Source organism: Sarcophilus harrisii, chromosome 1 (assembly GCF_902635505.1).
Source record: "Sarcophilus harrisii chromosome 1, mSarHar1.11, whole genome shotgun sequence".
NCBI classification, from domain to species: domain Eukaryota; kingdom Metazoa; phylum Chordata; class Mammalia; order Dasyuromorphia; family Dasyuridae; genus Sarcophilus; species Sarcophilus harrisii.
The window spans coordinates 569464795-569481629 of record NC_045426.1 but is presented as its reverse complement, the minus strand read 5'-3'; the positions used below and the strand labels follow the sequence as shown (position 1 = coordinate 569481629).

At 33.3% G+C, this 16835-nt stretch overlaps 1 protein-coding gene across 3 annotated transcripts in view; it reads right to left on the bottom strand.

Annotated features, from left to right (window-relative positions):
* Window positions 1–16835, bottom strand: part of OSGIN2 (oxidative stress induced growth inhibitor family member 2) — a 30965-nt gene that overhangs the window by 9197 nt on the left and 4933 nt on the right. The window contains exons 1-5 of one of the 3 annotated variants that reach the window (XM_031946956.1): window positions 16011–16711; window positions 13291–13445; window positions 9942–10078; window positions 9471–9662; window positions 6870–6961 (exon numbers count right to left, since the gene is read on the bottom strand). In XM_031946956.1, the coding sequence (XP_031802816.1) occupies window positions 6870–6961; window positions 9471–9662; window positions 9942–10078; window positions 13291–13357 (488 nt within the window). In that variant the 5' untranslated portion in view covers window positions 13358–13445; window positions 16011–16711. Of the gene's footprint in view, window positions 1–6869; window positions 6962–9470; window positions 9663–9941; window positions 10079–12413; window positions 12536–13290; window positions 13446–16010; window positions 16712–16835 lie in introns of those variants that run through there. The other 2 variants (XM_031946957.1, XM_031946958.1) reach the window with 2 other exon arrangements.

Here is a 16835-nt window from a genome sequence, read left to right as displayed (position 1 = left end):
TTGTATATGAACCTCAAAACCCTACAGTTTTTCTGTACAGTATATGCTATGGTCATACTATCAATCAAACTATAGAATATACATGAATTTCCTTTTTCAACCCTTCTAATTGTGATTTTTGAAGACCAAAAGAATTCTTCTGCCCAGCAAGGGCACTCATTTACTCAGTAGAAGCAGAATCTAAAGAATGCTATTGTTAATGGGACAGGACAGGTCTCAATCAGAGTAAGCAGAAGGAAAGAGTGAGAAATGAAAAGGTTTAAGATTATCTAGATCTGGAAGGGATCTCTCAGAGGCAAGCAAGTCAAGCTCCCTTTACTTTTATATTTGAGGTCACAGGCAGTAAGGATCTGCAATAGGATCTGAACTCAATTCCTATGACTCCACAATCAATATTTTTTCTACTTTAATATGTTTTGTCCTTTGGAAATTAGTCTGAAAAAAGTCTTGGGTTTTGATGGACTAAGAGTTTCATAGGAATCAACATTCTAATATGACAGCCCCCCTGTCTAGGACTTATGCCTTTGAGAAGAGAGGCTTCCGGAGGTCTCTTGTTTATGGAAATGAGAATTTCATTTGTCAGACCACACCTAGAGAATGGAATTTCGGGCACATTTATAAAAACACTGATAAGCTGGAAAGCATCCTGAGTAAGATGAATGGAAATGATCAAGAGCCTCAAGATCAAGTTATTGAAAATTCAACTAAAGGCAGTCCATATTTAGGAAGAACTTGATTGTATTCAAATGTATTCATATGAAAAGAGAATGAAATTTGTTCCACTATGATCCAAAGGGAGAGCCAAGGATTTAAAGAAAGAAATTTAGTCTTGAAATTTAATAATTAGTAAGTAAAAACTATAAGCGCTTGCTAAAGGCAGAATAAGGGAGGATGATGAATTGTTTTCTTCACTTGAAGTCTTTACATGAAGGCTGGATAGCTTTTTGTTGGGTCTGTTAAAGAGGGGATTGCTTATTGAGGGACAGTTTAGATTAGATAGTATAAATATGGTTCTCAACTGTTTTCTGCAGATCCCTGGAAGTTCCCAAGATCCTTTCAAGGGGTCCATAAAGTCAAAACTGTTTTCATAACAATATTAAGATAATGTAATTTGCTTTTTCCACCATATATCTGAAGCCTAATTTTCTTTTAACCAAAACAACATACAACAGATTGAATGCAAAAGATATGAATGAGATCTACTAAACCAGATATTAAAGAGATTTGCAAATATATATAAAGTAATGCCATTCTTCTGATTTGGGGGGAGCAGAAATATTTTTCATATATGTATGCCTTTCTGCATTTAGTTGTAAGATTTTATATCTTAATATATGATCAGTATTTTGTATAAGAACCATGTAACAGTGAGAAAGTGTATTTCTTTCTATCTCCATTCAATTTTCTCCAGAAGTCTTCTCATATCTCTTCTAAAATTCTATTTACCTCTTAAACTTCTTTCTTGTTTATTTTCTGGTTATTTATCTAATTCTGAGAGGGAAAGGTTGAGGTCCCCCCCCATTAGTTTAATGCTATCTAATTCTTCTATTAACTCACTTGTCTAAGAATTCTGTTAGAATGCCTTGATGCATATATTTACTATTGCTATTACTTCAATGTCAATGGTACCTTATAGTAAGATGTAATTTCCTTTCTTATCTCTTAATTAGATCAATTTTTACTTATGCTTTGACTGAGATCAGGATTGCTACTTCTGCTTTTTTTTTTTTTTTACTTCAGCTGAAGCATAATGTATTTTGTTGTAGTTGTTTACCTTTCTCTGTGTGTATTTCTCTGCTTCAAATGTGTTTCTTGTAAACAACATATTGTAGGATTCTGTTTTTTAATCCACTCTGCTATCTGCTTCTGTTTTATGGAAGTTTGTCTCATTCACATTTACAATTATGATTACTGTGCATTTCCATCCATCCTATTTTTCCTCATTATTTACACTTTCCTTTCTCCTTTTACCCTGTCTCTCCTTACCAATTATTTTACTTCTGACCCCAACCTCCCTCAATCTGGCCTCCCTTCTATCAGTCTTTCTCCTTTTATTTTGACCTTTTCTTCTTACAATCCCCTCTCAATTCTCAAGAACAATTCTCAAGAGTTATAGGGATCTTCTTCCCTTGTAGGGATGTAAAATAATTTAATTTTATTGCAAAACATGTTTTTATTTTTTCTTCTGTTCTCTTGAGTCTTATATCTGAAGATCAAATTTTCTGTTCAGATATGGTCTTTCCATCATTTAAGTTTGAGAATCTCTTATTTCATTGAATGTTCATCTCTTCTTCGTTTATGCTAAATTTCTTGGGTAGTTGATTCTTGTTTGTAAACCTAAGCACCTTCGTCTTCTAAAATAGCATATTCCAAGCCCGCTGATCATTTAATGCAGAAGCTGCTAAGTCCTATGTAATCCTGTGTTCCTTTTTAGCTGCTTGCAGTATTTTCTCTTTGACCTGCTAATTCTAGAATTTATCTACAACATTCCTTGGAATTTTCATTTTGGAAATTTCGGGAAGTGATTGATAGATTCTTTCAATGAACCATAGGATAAAATAGTCATATAGTTTTCTTCAGCCAATGTGTGTGTTTCCTTTTCCTAGCTGTTGACTCTTTTTCATAATTATGTATAACTCATTTCTTTTCCCAGTTTTTCTTCTAACTCTTACTTTTTAAAAATTCTTTTTGAACTCTTCCAAGAGAACTTTTTGGCTTGAAACTAATTCACATTCCTCTTTGAAGTCTCACATGTAGGCATTTGACAGTGTTATACTCTTTTGAATTTGTGTTTTGAGCTTTCCTGTTGCCAGAGTAGTTTTCTATGGTTGGAGCTCTTTTTTTGTTGTTGTTTTTTGCTCACTTTTACAAGTTGAGCTCTGCTCCTAGGGCACAGGGAGCACTATCCCAAGCTTCTTTTGCTGTGGGGTCAGGAACCTGATCATTAGCTTTCCATGGTGTTACTTCAGTTGCTGTCTGTTTGCTCACTACACTGGAATAGCCTGGTCTAGTTGCACTTGTTGTGCGCTGGGTTTCAATATTGGCAGTATGCCTTACTGCTGGGGCTGGAGGACTCACAGCTGGCCTGTTATGCTAAAAGATTTACCTGTAGAGGGCCTGAACTCAGGAGAAGTATACTTGAAATAAGGTATTAACTCAGTGGAACTAATGAGATGATGGTTCTTTAGTTCACATATATACTTAGTACTTAGCATGGTGATGTAATGGTGCTCTAATTCACATATATTCAGTATGCTGTAATGATGTAATTGTAATATGGTATATAAGGGCTGACAAGAACTGGAAATGAGACATTCCATCTTTGACCAGCCTCTGGTGGCTCTCCTGCCTTCATCATTTCTCCACTAAGACCAAGGATACTGCTGTGGGTGCCTCTTTTATAGCAAAAACTGCTATTTCCAAGGGTTTCTGAGTAACTCTTTCAACTTAAAGCCAATTCAACCTCTCTCAAAGCCTCTTGAGCTTCTGTGTTGTGGGTAAGAGCTTCCCACCGGCTTTCCCACTTTCTTTTCAGAAAGACAGCTTTATACTAAGCTGGGGTTGTGCTCCTGTATTACCCAAATAAAATAGATCTTTCCTGAAGTTCTTCTAACTTAACATATGCTAGAAAATTGTTTCACTTCTCTTTTTATGGCTTCTGTCAAATCCATTTAAAAGCTTGACTGAATGTGGTTTCTGAGAGAAACTGGGGAGAGCTCAGGCAACTTCCTGGCTACTCTGCCATCTTGGCTCCACCTCCAATTCATCAATGTCTCATTGCTATAAAATCTAACATTTTTTCCCCTGAAATTTCATTCAGATAAATTTTAAGCAAAAGCACCTTACAATATGCTCCTCTTTGAAACAAAAAGTATTCTCTTTTATTTACCACAAACATTCAAAGTAAAAGAAATATTTTATTTTCTACTTGGAAACATAAATATCTCTAATTTGTAGTAATAACCTAACATTTTCGTGATCTTTTAAAGATTTGTGTGAAGCACTTTTCATTTAATGTTCAGCCAGATCCTTACAACTACCTTGTAAAATAAAACTCTCTTTATACATATATATACACACACACACTCTCCCATTTTACAGATTTAAAAAAAAAAAACAACTAAAGCTCAAAAATGTGTCTTGCCTGTTAAATATCTAATATAGAATTCAAACACATATCACTTAACTTCTTTCATTTCTTAGCCATGTTAAAACCCACTGGAGCAAATAGCAATGGAAATATTTTAAAATGACTCTTTATGACATTATATTAATATACTTTTATGACGTTAGCCTAATGTATATTTTAAATAGGGATCTATTTACATCTAAAATGTCATCTGATTTAGGTTTAGAAATCTAGTATTAGATTTTAAAATTCAAAAAACTAAGTTATAAATCTACTTGCTATCTAGAAAATAATAATTTTCTTAAATTATCCTAGATCCATAAATATGAGGATGAAAACTTCTAAAATTCAACTCTAAGCTCTTTTATTCTTATACCTCAGGCAACTAAGAGAATCAACATACTGTACAGTTTCACTGACTTAAAGCTACTTGCATAACAAATTTCTGGATTTTCTAAAGAACAATATTTTTAAAGCTTATAATGTCACAAATTACCCTATATTTTCATAACTCATTAAAACAAAATACTTAGACTCAAGGTGAAATAAACCTCATAAAGATGAGGATTAAATATTATTCACATTTGCATCTACTACAGTGCTTGTACCTATTAAGGACACACATTTTTTTCCAAACTAGACAAAAGTATAAATTATTTTACTTGGTCTCAAGCTGCTAATGTGATGATAGCACTAGAAACAGCATTTTTGTAAACTTAAATATTAGTTGATCAACCTTCTGCTTCATGGACTACTATTGCTATTGTTTCTGCATTTGCAATCTCAAATTACAAATTTCTAGGCATTAGGAATTTATATGCACCCAAGCATTCACTACTAAATACTGTCCCTAATGGTTTCCTATATTTCTTCTCTGATCATATTTTGTTTTTTTCTGCACCCTCCCAAGTATGGATTCTAACCTTTCACTATTTTAAGTTAAAATTTCAGCTTTTCAGCATCTTCTCTTATCTTTCTTGCCTAAGTATTTAACTCAGCTAAAGGCTCACTATCATTTGTCCTAAGAATTCTGCCAGCATTCTCATTTAGCCAATTACATTTCATTCTTTCCTCAGATCACATTCCTGTTCTACACTTCTCAGTCATAAAGTATTTATACACTTCCTTCTTAGCCAGAGAGACACCCATATTCTTACAGTCAGATACACACATATAGTAATCCAAGTGAATAGAAAGGTGAAGGTAGCTATTGGGGAAAGGATGAGTCTAGCCAGAGAGATGGAAAAAATAAGGTTTTTAGGAGAATTTACGCAGATGCAGAGAAAACTGGTAGGAAAGATATTATCAGTGATCAATAAAAAACCCCACATAATCCCCTGTATCATTTTGTTTCGCTATTCAAGTTTTCATAATGTCATGTAATATAAATCAGCCTATATGAATTAATTCTATAAAGATAACTTTTTAGTTGCAAATAATAATGACTGTTTTAAGTCTTGGAGCATTTACATAGCTTCCTAAATAAGAATTTTTTTAAAAATTACTCAGTAAGTTGACTTGTCCACCAAGGAAAGACTTTATACAGTACCTTTATTTATTTATATTATTTATTTATCTATATTATGATATGCAGATAGATGGACAGCCCAGAGGGTTATCCATTAGCTTATATATCATGTCAGATACTGTAGATAAACAACAAACAGACCATATTAGTTAAGGAGGAAAAGAACAGGAGAAATTACATATGAAAAAACTGTCATACTTTCAAAAAACCCAAGTTTGGCCCTGAAGTAAAATTCTGCCTTTTCAGCAATATTTCCAAGAATATATGTCGAGTACCAAATTCTTCAATCAATCAAAAATGTTGATCATTCTAAGAACAGTGGAGAGATGATGGGCATCAGCAGACTTGAGTATATTACTAGTGATAAACTATATTTAAGAAGCATAATAAAAGCTATCAAGAGGCAGCTGGTGGCACAGTGGATAGAGTCCTATGATTAGAGTAAGGAAGACCTGAGTTCAAATCCAATCTCAGATATTTACTAGCTGTGTGACCCTGGCAAATCACTAAACTCTGCCTCAATTCTCTGGATTATAAAATTGAAAGAGAAGCATCTACATCTCAGAATTGCTGTGAAGCTCAAAATTAGATAATATTGTAAAGTACTTTGCAAACCTTCAAACACTATATAAATACTAACTATTCTTATAATACCTGAAAAAAAAAAGGGATTAGTCACGTAATGAGAATGAGATGATAAATGGGCAAGCATATATTGCACTGCTACTTATGCAACAGCAAAAAATCTAGATCAAGCTCTGCCTCCTTTCTCCCATAATCCTCTCCTTAAGATTTACAGGAAGATATGGACAAAGAATAGCATGGGATAGTTTATGATTTGCATGACTGAAGAAGGGCCTATAAAAGAGATTACCTCAAGTGTTTCAGTACACAATTAAAGTACTTTCTCTCAGAGTACATATAAAGTGTCATGTTGGTTTAGAACTTAGAAGAGTTCCTAGAGGATCATGTAAGGCTCCTCAAAGGGAACAGTATCCCTGAAGGACAGGCAGAAGTTGGGACAGGTGAGAAAGTGTCTCCCACAGAAAAACTTCTGACAAAGGCACGGTTGTGTGACTTTGGGCATGTCATCCAATAGCTTTGAGTCTGTTTCTTCATGCATCAAATGATATGGCTAGACAATATGATCTCAAAAGTCACTTCTACCTATAAGATGACACAAAGTATTGAGCAACTTCAAATGAAGCTTACCTTCGCTTGGTAGCCACCCAATCCTTAAACTTCAGTCCAGGCAACTCCATCCAGTTTCCAAAGCTGATTGTCAACATGGAACCTTCCATATGCTATTTGGAAAAAAAAAAGTGAGACATTACGTATTTGAACAACTACCTTGCCTTTCTTCAGACTGATTAAAACACCTTGAACTGACTAGTTTAGACTCAAAAGTATTCCAATATGTATGAAAAATTCCCAGTTTGCCTAGTAAAATTTTATATGCATAGCCCCATATGATATGACCCACATATGTCCCTAAATCACACATTTTAAAAAATTATGTTATTGTTAATATTCCAGATAATGTTTTGGTCTCAATTATAAGTTGTTCCTGATCAATACATAATTCTTATACTCATTTTTGGGAAATAAGAAAAATTATTTTTTCTTTTAAATAGAATAAGTTTTAATAACTGTCTAATACCTTGTAACATAAATCAATCTTGGTTTCAAGTTATCTGAAAATTTTAATAAAACAAGGTTATCATGCCACAATTTCTGTGCTGTCTTTATGGCCATTACTTCCCTTTGGTAATCAAGAACTGCAACTTCATGCCTTTCAAATCACTCCACCATGGTCCTCAAAATGGCTCAAAAGTGGGAGCACAACTGATGAAATTCATGACTGAAAAATAGTGGAGGGAGGGTCTATCAAAGTAGTAGTCACATTTGCTGTTTTGGTGTACTCTTCTAGGCCTACTAGAACTGAAGCCAGAACCAAGAGGCTGGAGTACTGGATTTGCCAGATTTGGAGCTGCTATAATTTTTTAAGCATTGATTTTCACAGAATGAATAGTCTTTCATAGCTTGGAGTCAGGCTTTATGCAATGTTTTAATTCCTAGTCTAGTGTATAATGTAGTTGCTTGAAAGTCAAAGTTTGTGAAACAAAATAAATTCTACCAATGATCCATAAGTTTGTTCAATACAATTAAGGCATAGCCATACTTTAACCTCAATATGAAAGTGGGAAATTAATCTGTACATAAAATATAAGATCTGATCAATTATTGCCTACAGAGTTTTAGGTTCTCAACAGAAAAAATAAGACTACATAAACACAGTAAAACTTAAAAAATTTCTGGGCCAGAGTAATATCAGTATGATAATGAAAAGTACAAGCTCTAAAAAAGTTTTCAATAAATATTATACTATATATAACACATGTTATTCCCTTTAAGAAAGCCCATTATATAAAAGTCGGAATTTATAAAACCCATACCAAGGCATACTGATTACTTGAGAAGATTTTCCATTTATAAAAGAATTGTTTTAGAAACAGACCTATTGTGATACATAAGAAATACTACTTAAAAAACAGAAACTAAGCATACATACATTTTCAATATCCCCAAAACCTGGAATTCTCTCATTCTTCATTTCTATCTCAAGAATTCCTTCAGATTCCATCTAAAATGCCACCTTCTCCAAGAAGCATGTCTCAAGATTATCTTCAAAATATTCTGTACATCTTGTTTGTACAGTTTTTTGCATGTATTGTCTTTCCCTTGCCAGACTGTGAGATCCTTGAGAATGAGATGTTTACCTTTCTTTGAATCTCCATAATTAGTACAGTAAAAGTTATTAAGTAGAGGGTTAATAAATGCCTATTCCCTTGACTTGTTAAGTGACTTGTCCATTGTTATAAAGCTAGTGTGTGTCAAAAATAGAACCTGAAGCCAGGTTAAAGTAAAAGCATCTCAGAAACACTGATATATACCAAAAAAAAAAGCTATTACTAAAATCATATATAAAATAGATTAATATTCAAACGGCTAAAGTAATGAAAATAATTCACATTCCAAAAAAAATTTTTTTTAACTTAACAATCAAAAATTTGTTAATTATTTTAGACCTAGAAAAGCTCTGGAATAGTGCTTTACAAATAAAATGCCAATGATTATTATTTTCAATCATTACTATTAGTTCTATAAATAAAGATTTATCAATAAACAGATTCAATTCAATTAAAACAATAAAAGCTCTGGAAGGAAGAAAGCATTCCTAAATGTACTAAAAGTAAACCTTCACTTAATATACTCTGTAATTCCCAACTTTCATTGTTATACTGGCTTCCCTCTCCCACTAATCTTTTAAACTTGTAACATTTAGCTATGTTTATATATGCTATCTTTTTCTGAGAACTACCATACTTCACAGGTACTCAGTTACAGATTTTAAACTGGATTCTTCTTACTTGCAAAAACAGAGCAAGAAATTATCCCAACTTTGATCTTATTTGATAAATATATATTTATCTGAGTTGTGACAAAATCCAAAATGAAAAATTTAAATCTTTTACTATGAAACAAATTTCTGAAATATTATTCATTTAATTCTCACATAATGGGCCAGACTGAATATACTGTATTCTGTAGAAGGATACTGTAGGATACTATAGAAGAGATTCCAATTCAGAAAGGTTGAAAGAAGATGGCCACTGAGATTTCCAATTTTTGAGATTTTGTGTTTCAGTTTTAAAAGTCAAGCAGGTATATCCACAGCAGGATCACATGCAAAAAACTAGATATTCCTTTAAGACATTTAAGAGATTATATATAAAGTAAAATATTACTTACATGCCAAGCCCCACCAGGTGGTCCTTTACCAAAAACCAAGTGAGGAATATAATGATGCTGTTCTAATTTCCAATGCAAAACTGATGGATAATCATAACCAAAGTCAGCATCTGGATGAAGAAGTGTGTCAAGTAGTATTGCAACTGGATTGGAGGATCGGCCTTCAAGACCTTCAGACAAGTACTCTAAATCCTAAATGAGTTTTTTTTTTTTTTTAAAAAAAGAAAGATAGCAGAGTTGAACTGAAAGAGTCACTGTTCATTTCCTTTTGAGAATTCAAGACAATGTATAGGAAATACTTAGCATTTAATACATAAAGTTAATATAAAAAATTTATTAATTGTGATGCCCTTCTGTACAATGGATCTTCAACTTAGAAATAATATACTAATAAAATAATCCAAAACTAGAATGTGAATCATGTCACTTGCACATTTTAATGAAAAATTATTTATGCTTAGGAAACCATACCTGATCAATAATGGAAAGATGCCTTGCTTCTTCTAATTTACTATGCAAAATTGGATTTGGATGTACAGCTTCTGAAGATAAATATGGTCTGTATCCTGACAACATGTAAGAAAGGCAAATGCCTGAGGGTCCATTTCCTATAAAAAGCAATAGTTCATCATATTGTACATTAGCAATGGAAGTCTCTATTAGAGGTCAAATCCTAGCCCTTCAAAGAGTTGTTCCAAAATATTTTGTTAGTTAACAGTCATTGAATACCAATTTTATGAAATGAAATTTAGCTGCAACTTGGAAAATACATTCAGAATATGAAGACATAATTTTTTGTTCAGAAATAGGATGTGACCCATCTCGATATAAAAAGCACAGATTATTCAGTCAAATTGCCTCAAGATATTATGACAGTATAAACAAGTTTAAAAAATAAAATATTTCTTCTCAAACCAACTTTCAATCTAAATATAGAACAAATCTTAAATAGCCTTCCAGGATACACAAATACTCAAACTGTACTTGAAACACCTTAATATCATTAATGACAACTTGAAGAGTACCAAGGTCAGAGGAGTGGTGCAGTAGATAGTGCATAGAGCTTTGAGTGAGGAAGACTAGATTTCAAATCCAACCTCAAATTTCTATCTGTGTCTGCCTCAGTTTCCTTGACTATAAAATGAGAAGGATCACATGAGATAGTTGAAAAAATTATTGGCTCAGTTTAAGGAGGCACTTACTAAACTCTTATTCTTTCCATTACCCCATCTAAGAGAGAAAAGTCAAAACAGTTCCATTAACTTGTTCTGTCCTTCCTTTATAAAGTTTTCAGCTGGAGAGGTATTTATTGCTGGAAATTTAATATATTAATCATATTTATTACACTGAAGAGTCTCTTGGTATTGCTAGTAAAAAGCAAAATGGTGAAGTAGTCTTTTAACCCCAATTTCCAAATACTCCTAAGCATAGGTTGTCAAACTATCTCTGAAAGAATAAACTACACCAAATTCAGCAAGTTCAGACTCACAGAGTATTCATCTTTCTTTTTTAAAAAAAGTCCTTTCATTTACAGCAAAATGAACTAATCTGTATTTAGATAGCTGAGAACATACTTCAAACTATATGATTCAAAATGCATGGAATATTAAATACACCTATGATTAATGGGCTCTGGAGTTGTCAGAGACCTAAAAAGTCATTTAATTCTACCATCTCATTTTCTAGGCTCATAAAGAATTAGTGACTTACCCAAAGTCATACAGATTATAAAAGCAGCAGAGACAAAATTTGAAATCATTCTGTTTCTAATCTAATGTTCTTTCTACTATACCATACTGCCTTTCTCATATTCACAGACCATGGAAAATATTATAGCACTACATAAATTAGTATAATCTGAAGGCATGAAACAACAGGATAAAGGCAGGATTTTGACTGACCATACTATATACTGTACTATATTCTAATGTAGCTACCAAAATAAAAAGAAAGCGAGAAAGAAACATCTGCTATATATAGTAGGTACCGTGTTACACGCTGGGGGGGGGGGGAATAATACATTATGACCCTGAAATATAAAAATAGTGAGTGAAGGCAATATGATGCATCAAAGCACTTAAATCTATATTAATAGATATATACTACCTGGAACATAGGCACTTAATAATTGACTGACTGATATTAAACCAAATTTTATCTATATTAGTATTGAAATTTTAGAAGAATCACAGAATCACCACTTCATTTGGAAAGGATCTCAGAAACTATATGTACTCACCTGTACATAAAAAATAATTACTTCAATTACATCATCAGAAATAGTCATCTAATCTAGGGCTAGAGTGCCTCCGACCAAACTTTTGAGGGAACATATTCTTCCCAAGATAATCCATTCCTTTCTGGGATAGTACTTATTGTTAGACTTTGGGGTATTTGTTTTTACATCAAGTCTAAATGTGTTACTCTAAAACTTCAATCTCAAAGAATGTAATATGGGATAACAGTAAATCAAAGCACAGAACTGCAATGTATAATTACTGGAAAGCCTACCATACATCCCAGAATCTAAAATCATACTCAAATTATCATAGTGGTATTGGATTACAGCTCTTAAACTGGCAAATGGTCTTCACATGCAAAGAGTATCTTTTTAAGATCTCCAATTTCTATAATGGAATGATATTAGAAAAAGCCACAGCCTTCAGCTTAGAGGCAATGTAAAAATGTCCCCCACATTTTGGCTGGCACAGAAGAGTTCTTAAGTGATAAAAAAGAAAAAAAGGATACTTCCTGCTGAATTTCTATTGAACTACATAATGAGTAATAGCTTTGCATTTCACCCACCTCTGTAATCAAAAGTTAGGACACCTGCCTGTGTAGAAGTAGAAATCAGAAGGAAATTTTTTGACTTAGGTTCTACCACTGCTAACTCCATGACTACTACAGTTGGCAGAGACTGCCAGAGTAGGTTTATAAACTCACTTTCTTTTCTTCTTCTTTAATAATCACCCACATCCAGCTCTAAAGAGCAGGCAGATATTCCCTTCTTCTTTATAATATCCTCTGCCAGCCCAGGGAATGCAAAGGTCCTTAAGCTGTTTGACCTTGAGACCAAAAGACAGTTTATTCACCTCACCAAACCTTCCTGTCCCTGTCTAATTCTATATCCAGTTTCACTAGATTTGTGCCACAAAAAGAGAGGATTAAATCTCAAACTGACAGCCAAGTTATTAAATCCATGCATTTAAGGAAAGACTATCATACAGAAAATGTACTCAGTGAAAACTGAAAATAGTAGATTAAAACTATAAGCATAAGGTAGAGAAGAAAGGTTTCATTCACTGTTACTTGTATTCCCAGTACTTGGCACACAGTAGGTGCTTAATAAATACTTGTTAATTGCTATGTTTAATATCATTAAGTAAGGTTGGCATATATAATATTTACATGGCTCTTTTGCTTAATTGAGGGTGCAGGTCCGGATAGCTTTGAGGTTACATTAACTATCGGTATTCCAACAGTTATACAATCACTCCTCAAATTTACTAGTTTATATCTGGCAAGAAGTTTTTTTAAGAAGAGTACTTCTTTTTATATCATGATACTAATACTTTCTTTTATACATGATTCTTTAACTAAAACATTATAAAAGTCAATCATAATTTCTCACCAACTTAATTGTGATTTCACAAATATTAAATACATTAAGGGAACTGTATTTTAGACTAAGAAACTTAAGTTTCCAGTTTAAAATTTCATATAATACTCTCTAGTCAACAGGAGTTTGAGCTACCTTTAAACAGATAGGGGTTTTACCAAAAGCCAGTGGCTTTAAAACAAGAAAACTGAAATAACTTACCTACTATCACCACAGGCAAAGTCAGTGATGAGTCTTCAGGTAAAGAAATTTCTTCAACTAATGGCATCGCTTTAACTTTTCTGCTGAAACTGTCACCAAAATATTGTACTAAGGAATTCAAAATCTGCCCTTCAGTTTCAGGATCGCTATAGTTTCTTTAAGAAGAAAAAAAAAAAAAAGAACAAAAATTACAATTAATACAATCTTCATGCAGTTACTTATACTCTGAAAAACCCCTCAGGTTTTTCTATCATTTATTCTATCACTGTTAAATTAACTAGGATAGGAGGTTGTCCTATGATTTTAACAATACATGGACTCTCTACTGAGCAAACTTCTAACAACACAGGTCAGCACTTTCTCTACAATTTATACTCTTAGAGAGCTGTCTAGAGCACTGAGCAGTAAAGTAACTTTCATTGGGTTTATAAATATGTCTCAGAGGCAAGACATTTTTGATTATTTCTGAAATGCAAATATATCTGCATCATATTTTAAAATAATTTAGAAACATACAACTTAAAAATTATGCAATAAGATAATTTGCTAACTTTATACAGGTATGCATAAAACCTGGTTGAGTTTAAAATACTCGTTGTACTCCCTGCTAATATACTAATGTAGGCAACCGATCCCTGCTGAACACACAACTCAAGAGCTAATCTAACATCTTGTATTTTGGTTCTAGCAAATGTCACTGTACCCAGGGATCATCATCTAGAACAGGGTCTCCTGAAATTTAAAACCTAGATTCATATGTAAAATGGAAGTAAAGGAATCTTAAGATCAACCAAAAGAATTTATTAACCATTCATTATGTATTAAGCACCAAGGTTACAAAGACAGAAACCAGTCTGTGACATCAAGAAGCTTACACAGTACAGTGGGAAGACAACATGTACACAAAGAATTATATACAAAGTAATGTTTGAGGAGGAAGGCACTAGTAGCTGAGAGGAGATAGGAAAGGCCTCATGGAGAAGAGTTGAGTTTTGGGGGGAATTTGAGGTTCTAAAAGAAGGTAGTGAGGAGATAACCTAAACAAAGACACAAATAAAGAAAATGGAGTATCATGTGTGAGAATAGTAAGAAGGCTTGTTTGGATTGACTGCAGAATGTGTGAAAGAGTAGGGGCCTCTATGAAAGATTACCCAGTCAGACCTTGGATTTAGAAGAAATGAAGCAGAAGCAAAGTAGGAGACTACCAGGCAAGATTTGATGAACTTAATGTGGTGACTGTGTGAGTAAAGAGATTAGGGCAAAAATGAGAGATGCTACAGAAGTAGAATCAACATGTGCCAAAATGACTGGTTATATAGAATGAAGGAGACAAGGAGATGTCAAAAATGGCACTGAAGGTTCTAAAGCTGGGTAACTGGAAAAATGATGGTGTCCTCAACAGAAATGGGGAAGTTCAGAAAGGGAGTGTTTTAGGAAAGAAAAAAATAAGGAAGTTAAATTTCAAAACAGTTAGGTAATCTCCCAAGACTCTCCTGGGCCTCTTCTCTATTTGTAGTCTCTTTCCAATTGTTATTTGTTCTTCATTCTCACGAGGACTAAACTCTTCTTTGTTTTCAAAAGGACTAAAACATCAGAGAGGTGATATCATGATTTTTTTTTCCTGAAAAAACTGGGCCCATTAACTCCATGTAGTTTCCTTTATGATTTCTTAAAATGCAGAGACTCTTTCCAGTATATATTACCCATTGCTATGGTTTCAATGTATCACCTGTACAGAGATGACTTCTATATCTTTAAATATCCAAATCTATCTCCTCTAATTATCTGTTGAACATTCCCACTTGCACCTAAGCTTACATATCAAAAGTGGAATCCATGGAAAATCTATCCACCAAAATCTGACCCTCTTTAAATGTTCTATTTTTCTGACGATTTTATCAATGTATATATATTGTACATTCCCAAGGCTCAAAACCTCTGGAATCATTTTAACTTTTCCTCTCCTTAGTCATCACTTCTGTTCATTTAAAGTCCTATCAATCTTTATGTAAAGTATCTCTTTTGTTCCATCCCTGTTCTTTACTACCCTCTTCCTTGTAACTTGACCTATTACAATAACATATGACCAGTTCCTTTCAGTCCTCACTTTCTCTAATCCATCCTTTAACTAAAGAGTAGATGTGGCCATGTCATTCTCCTGCAAGAAAGCTTTCCTACTGTTTATGGGATAAAAGACAAATGCCTTAGACTGATATGTCAGGCCCTCCACATCCAGATTTCTTCCACACTGCTCTTCTTTGCTCACTTGAATTGGCTATTTCCCAATTTATCTCCTCCCCACCTTGCCTCTATATACAGAAATCTCTCTTCCTTCAAGCCTACATTCAGATTCTGGCTCATTTCGTGAAGTCTCCTCTAATTTTCCACAAGTGAAATGTGGAATCCCTCCTCAAATTTTATTACAGCACTAGATTTCTTTGTTGAATTCTACTACCTTATTTGTTATTTATGTGTGTTATTCTTCCTATTGGATTTAAGCTTCTTGAGGGTCAGAGATTATATTTTCTTTTCCATCCTTATATACTTAGCATTTGACAGGGTACTTAGACAATTAATAAATGTTTGCTGATTTAAGTGACTTTCCCAGAGCTAAGCTGAAGAGTCAAAACTAGAAACCTCTCACTCTAAGTCCTTCTTAGGACTACTGTTCTTTCAATAACAATATCTCCCCCCCCCCCCCAACACACACACATACACACCTTGAATCTTAACTTGAGACTTCCTCATTGGAAAGAAACCAGTGTAGAAATGACCTCTACCAATGTAGAGCTACAGCATATCTGTAACTGAAAAGTCTTGGAGACATAATGGTGCTCAAAGTGTGGTCAGGGGACCTGGTATTCTTAAAGAATCTTTCAGAATATTTGTAAGATCAAAAATATTTTCCTTAAGATACAAAGACATTTTGATTTCTTATGCTAACTATCAATAGATATAAGCTACAATAACTTTTAAAAATATAGAGAACAAGAAGTTTGAGGAGTGACATCTAAGAGAGTTGCTAGAACAATGAGAGGTTAAAAGTGATTTTTTGCCCATGGTCAAATAACCAGTATGTGCCAAAGCCAGGACTTAAAACCAGGTCATTCTGACTCCAAGGTCAGTTCTAACCAAGTCATATAGCTATAACAACACTTCCTTCTAATTTTTTTTTTTTATTAACAATTAGTTAAATGTTCAACTATAGTAAGCAGTATTCTAAAGGACAGAATATTTCTTTGTACTGCTAATATTTTTGGATAATAGCTTTATATAATCAATTGCTACTTTTGTTATTTCTGCTTTGTAGAGAGGAAGTAAATGTTACTGCCTTGTTAGCATAATGCTTATTTATTATCTATACCATTTTGTATCTCTATTCCATGATTTATTTTAAAAATCACTTGCAAAAAGAAATACATTTAGGGAAAGAAAAGGGAACAAGCATTTATAAAGTGCCTACTATGTGTCAGGAACTCTATGCTAAGTACTTTACAATTATTATTTCATTTGTTTTTCACAATGCTACAAGATAAGTACTAATC